Genomic DNA, 12,656 nt, shown 5'->3' on the forward strand with positions numbered 1-12,656 from the left:
CCAGCAGGATTGATCCAGAGACACTGAGTCAAAAAAGGAAAAAGAGCAAATAAAAAAAAAAAAAAAAAAAAAGGCTGTTAAAAAAATTACAGCGTAAACATCCATCAATTGTGAAACTTCCAGCGGCCAGAAGAGAATCTCATATCCAAAGTGCGATTTCAGTCCATTTAGTTGAATTGGCTGTTAAGTTTCCCATAAAGTGAATGAAATATCGACGGTCACCATTAGGCTCTATTAACGACAGAGCAGGACCATCAGAAGGAGATTTAGGTCAACAAACAAGCCAGGACGATTCATCATAAACAGCTGAGGCCTTAGATGCAATGAGTTTTAATCATTTTTGTCCACACTGTAAAACACTATACATATATATGTATATACTGTGTATATACTATACATAAAAAAAAAACTCAACCAAAAACCCTAACAACAGATTTTAATAATGACCTTTTGTAATGTATTTTTAATTGTGTGTTGATTTATTGAAACCAAACTGTCAACACCCACACCCACACACACACACACACACTGTTTGCCCTTATGTCACTTTGATCATCTGCTGGCGATTGCATCCAGCAGGAACGGAGGGGCCAGGCTGATATAAGTGACATTAATGAAGAGGGGCGCGCACGGCCGCATTAAACACACAGTCGAAAACAGTCTAATTACGTATCCGCGGCTCCCGTGCGGGGGCTCTAATTGTAGACGCCTGTCTGAATGCGCCTGGGTGCTGTTTCGTGCGCTCACCAGCACCCCTCTGCGCTTGTGCGTCGAGCGTGTGTGTGTGTGTGTGTGTGTGTGTGTGTGTGTGCACAGGATGTGTGTCTGTGCGTCTGCGTCCTGTGGGGGAGCGCTGGAGGGGGTGCAAGCTGGGAGATGTCAAGAGCCGCAAGTAACGACCGAGGTGTTCGGATGTGTGTGTGTGTGTGTGTGTGTGTGTGTGTGTGTGTGTGTGTGTGTGTGTGTGACAGCTCCCCAGCCGCCTGATCACAGTGAAGCCGTAATGAGTCGTAGGCGATGTGTCACAGCATCGCGCGCACATCCACAATGTCACCCCGCCAGTCGTCACACACACACACACACACACACACACACACACACACACACACACAAAGCCATCCCCCTCTGCTATTTCCAAGTGTGCAACTTGCACCCATCAAGTGTTCCCCCGCGACACACACGTGCACAACCGCACACAAACACACGCGCGCGCGCGCGCGCTAACACATACACATACACACACGGTCAGCCCACTCTAAGACTTATTTATTTATTTGTTCGTTTTATTTTTTTTTTCGGCCGCCAAATGTTGTTTTTGGCCACTTTAGGTAGACAGACAGATGGACAGATAGACAGGCAGTCAGACAGAACCTCGCGCTCCAGTTGGTGAATATTAATTCTGCTTCTTAATGCCTCTTGTTTTCATAACACAGTTTCAAATGCCGCTTCAAAAAATAATCACAATTTGATTTGATGAATCACACTTCCTACCAGTGTCCATGCTGTGAAACCTACTGATGGAAAAAAGTCACAATGAATAACAAATACAACTTAATAACGATAGCTTAATGACAAATGGCATAGGTCTTTTGATACACATATGTATATGTACAGTATGTCTCAAAAGTGAGTACTCTCCTTACATTTCTGCCTATATTTTATTACATGTTTAATAGGACAACACAGAAAAAAAAAGAAAAAAAAAAACACTTCGATACAATGTAATAGGCTCTGGTACCTCGGCCATCTTTACGTGGAGGTGCCATGTTGAACTTCCAGCGACCAGTGTGAGAGAGCATGAGAGTGAGAACATGAAATGTAACACACCTGCTCCTCTTCGATCTATCTATCTATCTATCTATCTATCTATCTATCTCTCTCAGTCTATACATACATACATATATACAGTATATATAAATATATCCTTTTTCCCCATACATATATATATATATATATATATATATATATATATATATATATATATATATACTGTCAGTAGTAGTTTGTCAGTACAACAGACGTAATACAAAAATATTGGCTAATATTAGTCTAATTTAATTGTATTGCTGTTTATGGAATGAATTGTAGCGAATTGTAGCGTTTGCTAAATTTTTTCAAACATTAGCCCATCTAGTAAACTTTTTGATTGATGAAAAAAAATTGGCAGTCTTGCGCAATTTTTTTTTTTCAATTCCTCCCCCATGTTTTGTAAAGTGAGCAGGCTCAGCTGCAGTTGACACAGAGTAGTTTGGCAGCTCGCGCCAACGCTCTGGCAGCCTGCGTCAGCTGCCCTTAAAGGCTGGACAAGCAGCTTGTGGCCGCTGCCAGACGCCTCGGTGTCAGCTGACACTGCCGCAGTTTGATCTTGGCCGGCCGTCGTCCAGGAAGTCTGTGGCTTCGTCACATCGCCGTCTCCACAGCAACATCCTGACAGTGTCGGCTCAAAAAAGAAAAAAAGGAAAAAAAAAAACTAAAACAAAACAAAATAAAAGTAGTAAAAGCACAAACAGTCACCTTCATAAATCAATCAATATGGTGTTTGTATTTATGGCTTTAATTTAAGGAATTTCCCAGTTTCCAACTTTACTAACTTCACTCTTTTGTGTCTGATCCAGTGGTGGAAATACATTTTTGGACATCCCACACATTTGTGAATGCATTTTCCAACTGCAATTTCTTTTACCACAGTCAAACACAACCTTGTTTCCTCTTGTGTCCATCTGATGCAGCCACACTTTTTGAAGGACAAAAAAAAAAGGGGGAAAAAGTGATTTATTTCCACCTGAAGGTTGAATTTGAGATTGTGTAAAATTAATATCAAATTAAATTTAAAATATATCCACTGCTGTATGTCAGGAATGCTGCACGAATCATCGCAGTACAGGTTTACAAGCTGAAAGCAGCTCAGTGCAGAGCTATGTATCTATGTTATTAATGTTGAATAGCTGTGCACACGAAAGAGAATTGTAATTTCCTAGTCGGTGTGTTTTAATGCAAGATAATTATTGCTTATTCTAGAAAAAGCATTCAATTATTATTTTATAATTTCAGCTTCTGGTGTCAGTTGTTTTTGTTAGAGCCCCCCCCCCCGCCTCCACACACTCGTATTCATATTCAAAACCTAATCTCTCATCCAGCAGAGCCCACATCCTGAATTATACGACAAACTGGACCGAGCTCCAGAAAACAACACACTTAGCCTGGTGTTTGCATTTGCTCCCATTAAAACAAAGGGCTTTAGCTCAATGCTAATACAAATGCTTTGTTTAATCTTCCGCCCCAATGGAAGAAAGGGAATGAAAACAAAGGTGGCCACAAGGTGGCCCCCGAAAGTGGAATGAACACCTGGTCGGGGGGGGCGTGGCTACTGTGGTGTCAGTGCCCTTGCTGATATCACAAAGGGTTGATTCCAATTGTGCTTTCCTGTGTCATTTTGTGACGCGAGACGCATCCAATGTTCAAAGAATAGAATAGAATAATCTTGAGTGATCCCAGAAGGGGAAATTTTGTTGTGTCACAGCAGCAATAGACACACAAGACAGCAACAGTGTCTGTGTCGTATGCCAGTTGCAGCAACGACGACGTCAACAATAAAAAGCACAATAAAGAAGACAAAGATGAAAACCTATGTGCAATTAAAGTGCCGCGGCTCGGTGGTGTGTTCATGCTCGCGCGAAAATATTTCACTCTCAATAGTTTGCATTTCAAAGGCTCCTCTCTGCTCCTCTGAAATTCACACGAAAGCTCCTTCCTTCCTACGACTGGGAAAAAGGGTTTCTTTTTCATCCTGACTCTCTCCAACAATCTGTTTGCATTTGTCATCTGTTTGGCTTGGGCGAGGAGAGAAACCCTCACTCCCTCCAACCATCTGCCGCCTTTTAAAGTTTGTCTTCACCTGATTTGCCGCCGCTGCCTGTCGTTGCTCATCCCCTCCTTCCCTCCCTCTTTCCCTCCGTCCGTCTGCCCGTCGCCCCACAGATCCACACCTCTCTGATCAATGGCCGGCCCAGTGCGGACGACCCCTCCCCGACCCTGCTGAACTTCACCTCGGCCCGCTACATCAGGTTGGTGTTCCAGCGAATCAGGACGCTCAACGCCGACCTCATGACCCTGACCAACCGCGACCCCAGAGATATCGACCCCATCGTGACGAGACGGGTGAGACCCCTCGAAGAGCCGCGCTGCTCTTTTCTTGTCCACTTGTCCGTTCTGTTTTCTTCTCTTTTACTTTCTTGTCTTTCTTTCTCCTGCACATCCTTTTGCATTCTCTTCCTTCTCGCTGTTACTCTTCGCTTCCCCTTTTTTTTTTTATTTAACTTTTCTCCTCTCCCTCTCCCTCCTTGCCTTCTCCTCGTCCCCTCCTGCAGTCCTCCTCCCACCTCCTCCCGCCTTTTAAATGTGTTAAACGGGTCTCGACCTCATCCCTGCTATTTCATTAAAAGAGAAACCGAATCAGTCGAAAATGAAGGGCGGCGACGGGGTTTTCAATTTAGCGGGAGAGCTGTGCCGTCGCTCAGCTTGTTTGGCACACGGAGGGGTTGGGGGGGGGGGGGGGGGGGGGGGGGCTGGTGGGCGGGAGTGGAAATGGGTGAGTGAGCATGCGGCATGTGATTTATGAATCACAAGGCAAATTGCGATGCACTTTGCGCTAAAAGCGCTGTATGAACGCAGCCAGTTACCATTAGCGCAGAGCAACATGTTAACAGGCCTGGTGTTGTACTCGCCATTACAGCATCATTTTTATACACACATTTCTTCTTTTTTTTCTTTCTCAGCACGCAGCCTCTTAAATACACACGGCCTTTATGTATATAGAAATTTTCAGGAAGCGTCAGATTATATTTTGTCCTATTTTATTTTATGTTATTTTTCTTTTTTCTTTATTATTTTATTTCTTTTGTAACATACTTTTATCTCTCTTTATACTATAGTTCACTATCTATCTATCTATCTATCTATCTATCTATCTATCTATCTATCTATCTATCTATCTATCTATCTGAACTGATAATTGTGTGTGATTAAAGCCTGCTTACTCATCAGGATGTGTCCTCGGCCTCTCGTTCTGTTCTTTTCGCAGTACTACTACTCCATTAAGGACATCTCCGTCGGAGGCATGTGCATCTGCTACGGCCACGCCAAGGCCTGCCCGCTCAACGCCGCCACAAAGGTAACGCGCTTTTATCCACCTTTTTTCTCTGAGCAACCACTGATAGTGCCAAGCTGAAAAAAAAAAACATAAAAAAAAACCTACACAACTGCTGAACAGTTGCAAAGACCGCCCTCGGGCGTCGGCTTTGGATACACCGCTTTATATCAAGCTGCGTGTCAGTTTGCGCGTGTGCGCTCCTGTGTGTGTGTGTGTGTGTACTTGTTTCTGCAGAGGGGACTCAGGTGATGCAGGAGAGCCCTTGTCTCCCATGTCACTTCAAACCACCGAGTGTTTCATGCCAGACACCTGATCTTTCTCCCCCTCTCTCTCTCTCACACACACATACACGCACACTGAATGTCTTGTGTTCGCGTCCTGAGGCTAAAGTGCAAGCGGCAACTCAGCCGTGACACTGGTGTCTGGTCCCTGGGTGATGATGTCATCAAGGATATCGGTGATGTTTCTTCTGTTCTGTCCTCTGGGTTTCATCTCCACCGGCATCCTTGAACGACTTTTTCAAAGTGAAACCCAAAAAGGTCAGATTGTCAGACGCTGTGCGGGTCCATCGGTGAATGACAATTGGCCCCAATTATACCTTATTCCTCCTTACCAAATGTGGAGAAATATTTTCCAAATGTGTTACTATGGGGTCACCAGTAATTACGGAGGGTTTCTCCGGATTAAGTCTCACTCATCCATGGAGCAAAGAGCCCATAGAAAGCATTTCTCTAAGGAGAGTGAATAGCTGGAGGTTGTGGAACAAATCTTCTCTTCTTTTGAAATGGAGCAATGAGATTATCATAATTAGTCTTTACTGCTTGTATAGCGAGGTAACTTTAGGGAAACATAAGGAGTAAAAGCGAACCTTGTCGTCCACTGAGAATCGTAGTTAGGTGCTGATTGCATTTCTTCCTTTAACGTGAAAATGCAGCGCAGTTCTTCTAAAAACCGAAATACTCGTTGCAGTAGCCTGTGTCACTGTCACATTCCCTGTGATTCTTTCTGATCTCCAGAAGCTTTAAGGGGCAGCTAACAACAATCACGTCATGCCTCATTTAAAGGTTACGCGTGTAATATTTGGAGATTTTAAAGAAGATGCAGTGACATCAAGTGGTTGTATTGCGGATTGCAGCGTCTTTTGCTCTCCGTCTCCCACCTGGCCTTGCCAGTGAACTACGATGGCCTGCACACCCAAACCTTGATCTCTTGTCCACCTTCTTCTTCGTTGGTTTATTTGAAGACGCAAGCTGTCACCTTAATTACGAAATGCATTCTGGTTTGTCCACAGGGGCTTCATTAGAAATATGGTATATATATATGTGTGTATATATTAGGGCTGTCAGTTAAACTCAAACTCCTTTTAATTGCACTATTTTTTTTAAATGCGCAGTTAACTCCTGGTTCACACCGGAGGCGGAAGCACCGGCGCACCTACGAAAATCGCGCGAGAGCCGCATCCCTCCTGTTCAGACAACTCCCTCTACTTCTCTGTGTCGTGCGCTAGGCTGGGTTCACACCGGCCGCAGAAGCGCTGCGAATAGCCACGGAACAGAGGCCGCTTCCTTACGGCACACTTTGTTAACCAATGGTGTCGTTCACACCAGACTTGAAGCCGCCGCTGGCTCGCGCGGTGCAGCGATCGTTTCGTTTCAGCAATCCGCGTCACCCTGGACACAAAAGAATCCGGTTAATTTTCAAAATAAAATACCGTGATTGACAAATGCGATCGTATTTGTGTACGTTATATTTTTCAGTGTCTAGTATCGGAGTGTGAGAGAGATGAAACAAACAAGCGCGCACACAGACACACACACACACACACACACACACACACACACACACACACACACACACACACACACGAAAAAGAGCAACGGAGTGGGCTGGCTGTGGGGCAGGGGTGGGGTTTTGGGCGTCTAAATACACAAACAAACGGAGAGAGGCAGACAGGAGTTGTTGTCAAGTCAAGATGGACGATGTGAAATTGATTTTGATGGAAAAATAGCTCTGAATGGGAGCAGAAGCGCTTTCCGACCGTCGTGGAGAAATGTGCGTCTGGTGAGACCAGGAGGACTGTGGCTCGTGCATGATTGTCGTGGGCCCGTCCAGTGTGTACTCGGCGTAAGCCTTTTTGTCCCTTTTACTAACCCGTAGTCGGCCCCTCTGGCCATTTTCTGGCAAAAAATACTTTACATTATGGGGTTAAAACTGCCTTAAAATGCAAAATTATAGAATTTTACACCTGCAAACCTCGATTAATCACAGTTAACTAAGAGGATTCTGCGATTAATTGCAATTTAGAAAATTTATCGTTTTACAGCCCTAATATATATTAGGGCTCAAATGATTAATTTTGAGAACTGTATATGAGAGCTGTACACACTTCAATAAATTACATTTATTTTAATGCGATTATACACCTTTATGAATGTATTTATGGGCAGTATATTACCTTTTTACCAATATATAAACATAAATCAAGCCAAATATTACATACTGGACCTTTAAACCTAAAAGGAAGCTGATTAGTAATGAAATCTAAAGCTATTCTGGAACTTAAACTGTGTTCTATTGGATGGATGGACAAGATTTCCTTGCTTCCATCCATACATCCAACCCGCAGATCAGCCAAGCCAGCCTATGCCGCCTGTATTGGGGCTAAGGCCGTGCTAAACCCTGGCCACGTGACCAGCCTATCAAATAGCCACACATTCAACCATCAAACTCAACCCTTTGGAGAGAACCCACACAGACAAGAGGAGAATTCTAAAAAGGAAGAACCTGGGAATTCAACTCGCAACAGTGCAAATGATTAGGCGAGATAAGGCAAATGAAATCTTAAATCTGGTGCCAACAGCATGTTATCACTGTGGGGAAAAAAAACCCAGCAGTTCTGAACGCAACGTATCAGCTCCAAAATCAAAAAGGCTGTCAAGACTGTACATTGTTTTGTCATTATCAAAAGACAAAGATCAATTTTATCGATACAAGTTTACCCACGCAGCGAAGATTCCGCCAGACAGGCGTGAAAGCGGGAGAGGTGGGGACCTCTGAGAAGATTTTGTTTGCCGAACATTTGTTCAGATGCGCGCACAGCACAAAAGGCAGCCCCGGAGCCAGAGATATTGCATTGTGTTTCAGATAAAACAGGAAAATCCTCTTGTGCCTACAAATCCCGCCTTGGCACTCTGCTGCGCTATTATACTTCTCGGCTCTCGGTTAATCTGGCACCCTCTCCACATTCAGTCCAATTTACAGAAAGTTCTAAATTGAATTACTGAACCCCGCAGTTGGCAAATATCCTCCCACATTATGCTTCAACCGTGTTTAGCTTGGAATTTATTTCTCTCCCGGGAGAGTCTTGGTGAACCCGTTTGCCCACCGACTGGCAGAGTGAACGGAGCTCTTTTGTCAAACTTGGCTCTCCTGTGAGTGCGCAATCGTATGATAAGAAGTTTAGAAGTTCACACATAATGGTATTAACCTGTGTGCAGTCCTCCACGTTTTTTTTTTTTTTTTTACATTTTGATGCCACTATAGAGCTATTGTAAAGCCACAGAGCTCTCAAGCACTATTCTTTTATGTAAAGGAATGAAGCGCAGCATCTGGAGCAGGGATGTCAAAGTGTTTTGCACCAGAAGGGGTCACGTCTGCTTCGTGGCTCCTCTCTGAAGGCTGGTTTCTAACTGTAAGCAAAACAGTCTGAAGCCAAGGTCTCACCTTCTGCGTCAAAGGCATTCTTCCTCCACCGAGCGCACAACAGAAGAAACTCAAACAAACTGGAATGGCCGTGGCTCGGATTGTTGCCGTCTGTTGGCCCTTCTCTTTGAAAACCACCTCCATTCATCCCAACGCTGTCGCCCCGAGTATGGTAAAACCCTGCTCCAGGTCCCATCTTCTCTTTGTTTTTCACACAGAAGTTCAGCTGCGAGTGCGAGCACAACACGTGTGGCGAGAGCTGCGATCGCTGTTGCCCCGGTTACCACCAGCAGGCCTGGATGGCAGGAACCTTCAACACCAGGCACATCTGCGAGAGTAAGTGGCGCACACGCCAAGTGACACGATGGCACCGCTGTCAGCGCTGTCACCTCACAGCAAGAAGGTCCTGGTCCTGGGGCCTTTCTGTGTGGGGGTTTGCATGTTCTCCCTGTGTCTTCGTGGGTTCTCTCCAAGTTCTCCGGCTTTTCCCCTGCAGTCCAAAAACACATGTGAGGTGAACTGGAGTCTCTAAATTGTCCGAAAGTGTGCGTGTGAGCGTGAATGGTTGTTTGTCTTGGTTTGCCACAATTTGGCCCAATGAACTGGCAACTTGTCTTGGGTGTCACCCTGCCTTCACCCCATGGCGGCTGGGAGAGGCTCCAACAGACCCCCGCAACCCTGAGTGCTGAAGACAATGTGAAAAAAAATGATGCCAATAATAATAATAATAAGTCTGCATATAATGATAACAAGGATCACTATGAATTTCCAACAATCTCAGACTCCTTCATGCCATTTCTTCAAAGTTAGCTTCACCACAACAACTGTGAACATATGTGCAACATAATTGGACTAAGAAGAGGGCAGGACAATCTTCTTTTTATTGAGAAAAAAAAAGGCACTATACTTTCTGATTCACAATGGTCACATTCTCTGACCACTGCTTTGTGGTGATGAGACGTTGGAATCAATGATAGCTTCAGGACAGGGCTGCAGTATTCTGAAAGCAGCCTGGTACCACACAGAGGGGGTAACTGCTTGGAGCAGATACACAACTCTGAGGTCACATCTGGGGAAGAGACAGAGAAAAAGAATAGAAAAAGAAAAAAAGGTGTGCCCGCTTCTTGCAAACCATTCTTGGAGGAACAGCGGGTGGGAGGAGGAGCCCCCACTGTTCCCCGAAGGTTTGTGAGGTGTTTTTGGCTCCGCCTCAGCTGGAGACGCGCCTCACCAGGAAGCCCTGGACTCACCGCCACCCCCCTCCCGGTCGAAGCCGCGCCGTCCGCTGTGTTCTCTCAGACAACGGCGCTACGGGAAAAGTTGCAGACGCCTCGTGTGTTCCAGCAAAAGCACCGCAGTGTAGTCCAAGCGAGAGCAGACAGAAGGGTTTTTTTTCCATGCTGCCGATGTGAAAGCGTTTACAATCTGAAAACATGGAAGAGGTCAGTGCAGCTCCTCTTGACTTTAGCATGTGGCAGTGGTAAAGTCACGCACATGGTCCCCTTAGGCAAATTCAAACCACCTGAAAAAAAATAGGGGGTAAAGGTCAATGTGTCCATCTTTTGCTTTGCCCCATTTCTGAAAACTGGTACTGGAACACATTTGTTTTAATTTTGATTTAAAAAAAAAATCTCAATTGAAGCTCTCTGATGCCTCGGTTAGTGGAGACACTGCAGGCCAGGAGGTTCCTGGACTGGATCTGTAACCTGGTCACCTGTGGAGCACATTACACATTGTACCACATTTAACTGTAAAACTTCGAGTGGAAGAGGCAGAAGAATTCACTGGGAACCAAGATAAGGCGGGAAAGGTCTCGGGAACTTGGTGATAACACATTCCTCACGGTCAGCATCCAGTCCTGAGGGGCGGATGCCTTGAAACGGGATTCTGAAGATGTTTCGGAGGAAGCGAGCAATTTAAACAAAGCTGAGATGATAATGTATTGTCTCTGCTCTCAGAGTGCAACTGCCACGGCAAGGCGGAGGAGTGCTACTTCAACCAGACGGTGGCGGACCTGTCGCTCAGCCTGGACATCCACGGCCAGCGGAGAGGGGGCGGAGTCTGCGTCAGGTGTCGGGACAACACGGCGGGGGTCAACTGCGAGAGCTGTGCTTCCGGGTTCTTCCGGCCGGCTGAGGTGCGCCACGTGCCACCCGTGTGTAGCTTTTCATCACCGAGTGGACGCTCCCTGAACGTAACACACCTTTTGTTTTTGTGTGTGTGTTTGTGTGTGTGTGTGTGTGTGTTTGCTTGTTGTTTTTTCACCTGACCAGATGCGGGCTGACGACGAGGACCCCTGCGTCCCGTGCTCGTGCGACTCGCGCGGTTCCGTCAGCCAGACTTGCGTGCCGGATTCCAGCCAGGCAACTCCCGGTAAGTACAAAAAAAAATTAAAACAAAATGACAAAATTAAAAATAAACCCTTCTCTTTTCGTCTTTCTGTTCGTTTTTCAACTTGTCAAGCTGTCTGAACCTTTTCATCTCTTAGAAAAAAAGAAGAATCATTTCAGCCCTCCGAGCGGGATTCGCACGCGGGAGTTCTCAGCAAATGTCAACACGCGTGTCTCTCTTTTTTTTTAATTAGTCTAAAAAGTCGTTTCTCCGTCCCGCCGGAGCCCCTCCCCCTCCCACTTCACCCGCCAGGGACGGGGGTTAGTCTAGTTCACTTTCACCAACAGGGGGGCTTTTTTATCGTTCAATGAAAAACGAGAGATAAAAAAAACACTCTTTGATAGAACAGACTGACTATTTATATAAGCGATAATTTTACCTCTCAAAGTCATCTTCCTGTTTCCTTATGTCTGGGGTTAGGAGCTGTTTGCAGCCACTTCAGAAACATACCGTCCTTAAAACTGTCACACAGATGGCTTTTCTTCTTCCTTTCTTTCTTCCTTTCTTTTTTTCTTCTTTTAATGTAATGCTTGTGTGTGTGTGTGTGTGTTTGTGTGTGTGTGTGTATCCCCTGACTGACAGGCCAGCCAGCAGGGTCATGCCAGTGCAAGGAGGGTTTTGGAGGTCTGCGATGTGACAGGTGAGACGCCGCTGCGGCCACGTTTACACGCACACACACACACGCACACGCACGGAGAGACAGAGCCACGAGTGTGACAGCGGTGTCGAACCTTTCAGCTGCGGCCCGTCTCTCGGCTTCCCATTAAGATCTCTGAAAGATATGTATCTGCCGACACACAAGGGCACGCACATTCCATTGTGCGCCACACAAAGGAAAGAAACGGCGAAAACAACAACAGCAGCGAACCTTCAGCAAACACCTCCAGTTTTGCTGTCAAACTCGTCTCGCCGCTGCGAATGGCTTTTCTTTTATTCGTCTAATATTATTTCGCTGTTGCTGTTTATTTTTATCACACGGGGGGGAGCAGCAAAAAAAAACCCTTTCGTCTGCCGCGTAAAATCTTTTGATGAGACGATCTTCCCCGCCGTGCGTCGTCGCCGTTTCCTCTTGCCTTGCCATGTGATCTGCCAAGGCTCCACTTCCCCTCGGCTCTGATACAGGTTGAATGTTATCTGATCTGTGCCAGGAGCGTTTTTTCCTTTTGATGGTCGGCCTCAGTATGAGCAAGGCCTTGGATGCTGCCGAAGCAGAATAAGATCCATCTGTCAGCTGTGTACTATTCATCACGTAGCTCCCCTGGAACTCTGCAACCTCACATCAGCCGCAGTCCAGACTTGGTTTCTTATGTCATTGAAAGGTCCAGTGTGTAAAATGTGTCCTCATTTACGATTTTTATATTGCTAAAAGCCTAATTAATATATTTATGGGCAGTATTTATGCCCAGGGTATCCC

At 45.6% G+C, this 12,656-nt stretch overlaps 1 protein-coding gene across 6 annotated transcripts in view; it reads left to right on the forward strand.

The window, feature by feature from the left end:
• The window catches only part of lama2 (laminin, alpha 2), a 190,273-nt gene that overhangs the window by 52,601 nt on the left and 125,016 nt on the right, over positions 1–12,656 (forward strand). For all 6 annotated transcript variants that reach the window (XM_076037571.1, XM_076037568.1, XM_076037569.1 and 3 more), the window contains exons 6-11: positions 3,979–4,158; positions 5,081–5,170; positions 9,070–9,187; positions 10,810–10,988; positions 11,125–11,224; positions 11,825–11,882. In XM_076037571.1, the coding sequence (XP_075893686.1) occupies positions 3,979–4,158; positions 5,081–5,170; positions 9,070–9,187; positions 10,810–10,988; positions 11,125–11,224; positions 11,825–11,882 (725 nt within the window). The remainder of the gene's footprint in view (positions 1–3,978; positions 4,159–5,080; positions 5,171–9,069; positions 9,188–10,809; positions 10,989–11,124; positions 11,225–11,824; positions 11,883–12,656) is intronic.

This window comes from Nelusetta ayraudi, unplaced genomic scaffold, assembly GCF_046127955.1.
Source record: "Nelusetta ayraudi isolate G7.1 ecotype Tasmania unplaced genomic scaffold, CSIRO-AGI_Nayr_v1 ptg000052l, whole genome shotgun sequence".
Taxonomy (NCBI): Eukaryota; Metazoa; Chordata; class Actinopteri; order Tetraodontiformes; family Monacanthidae; genus Nelusetta; species Nelusetta ayraudi.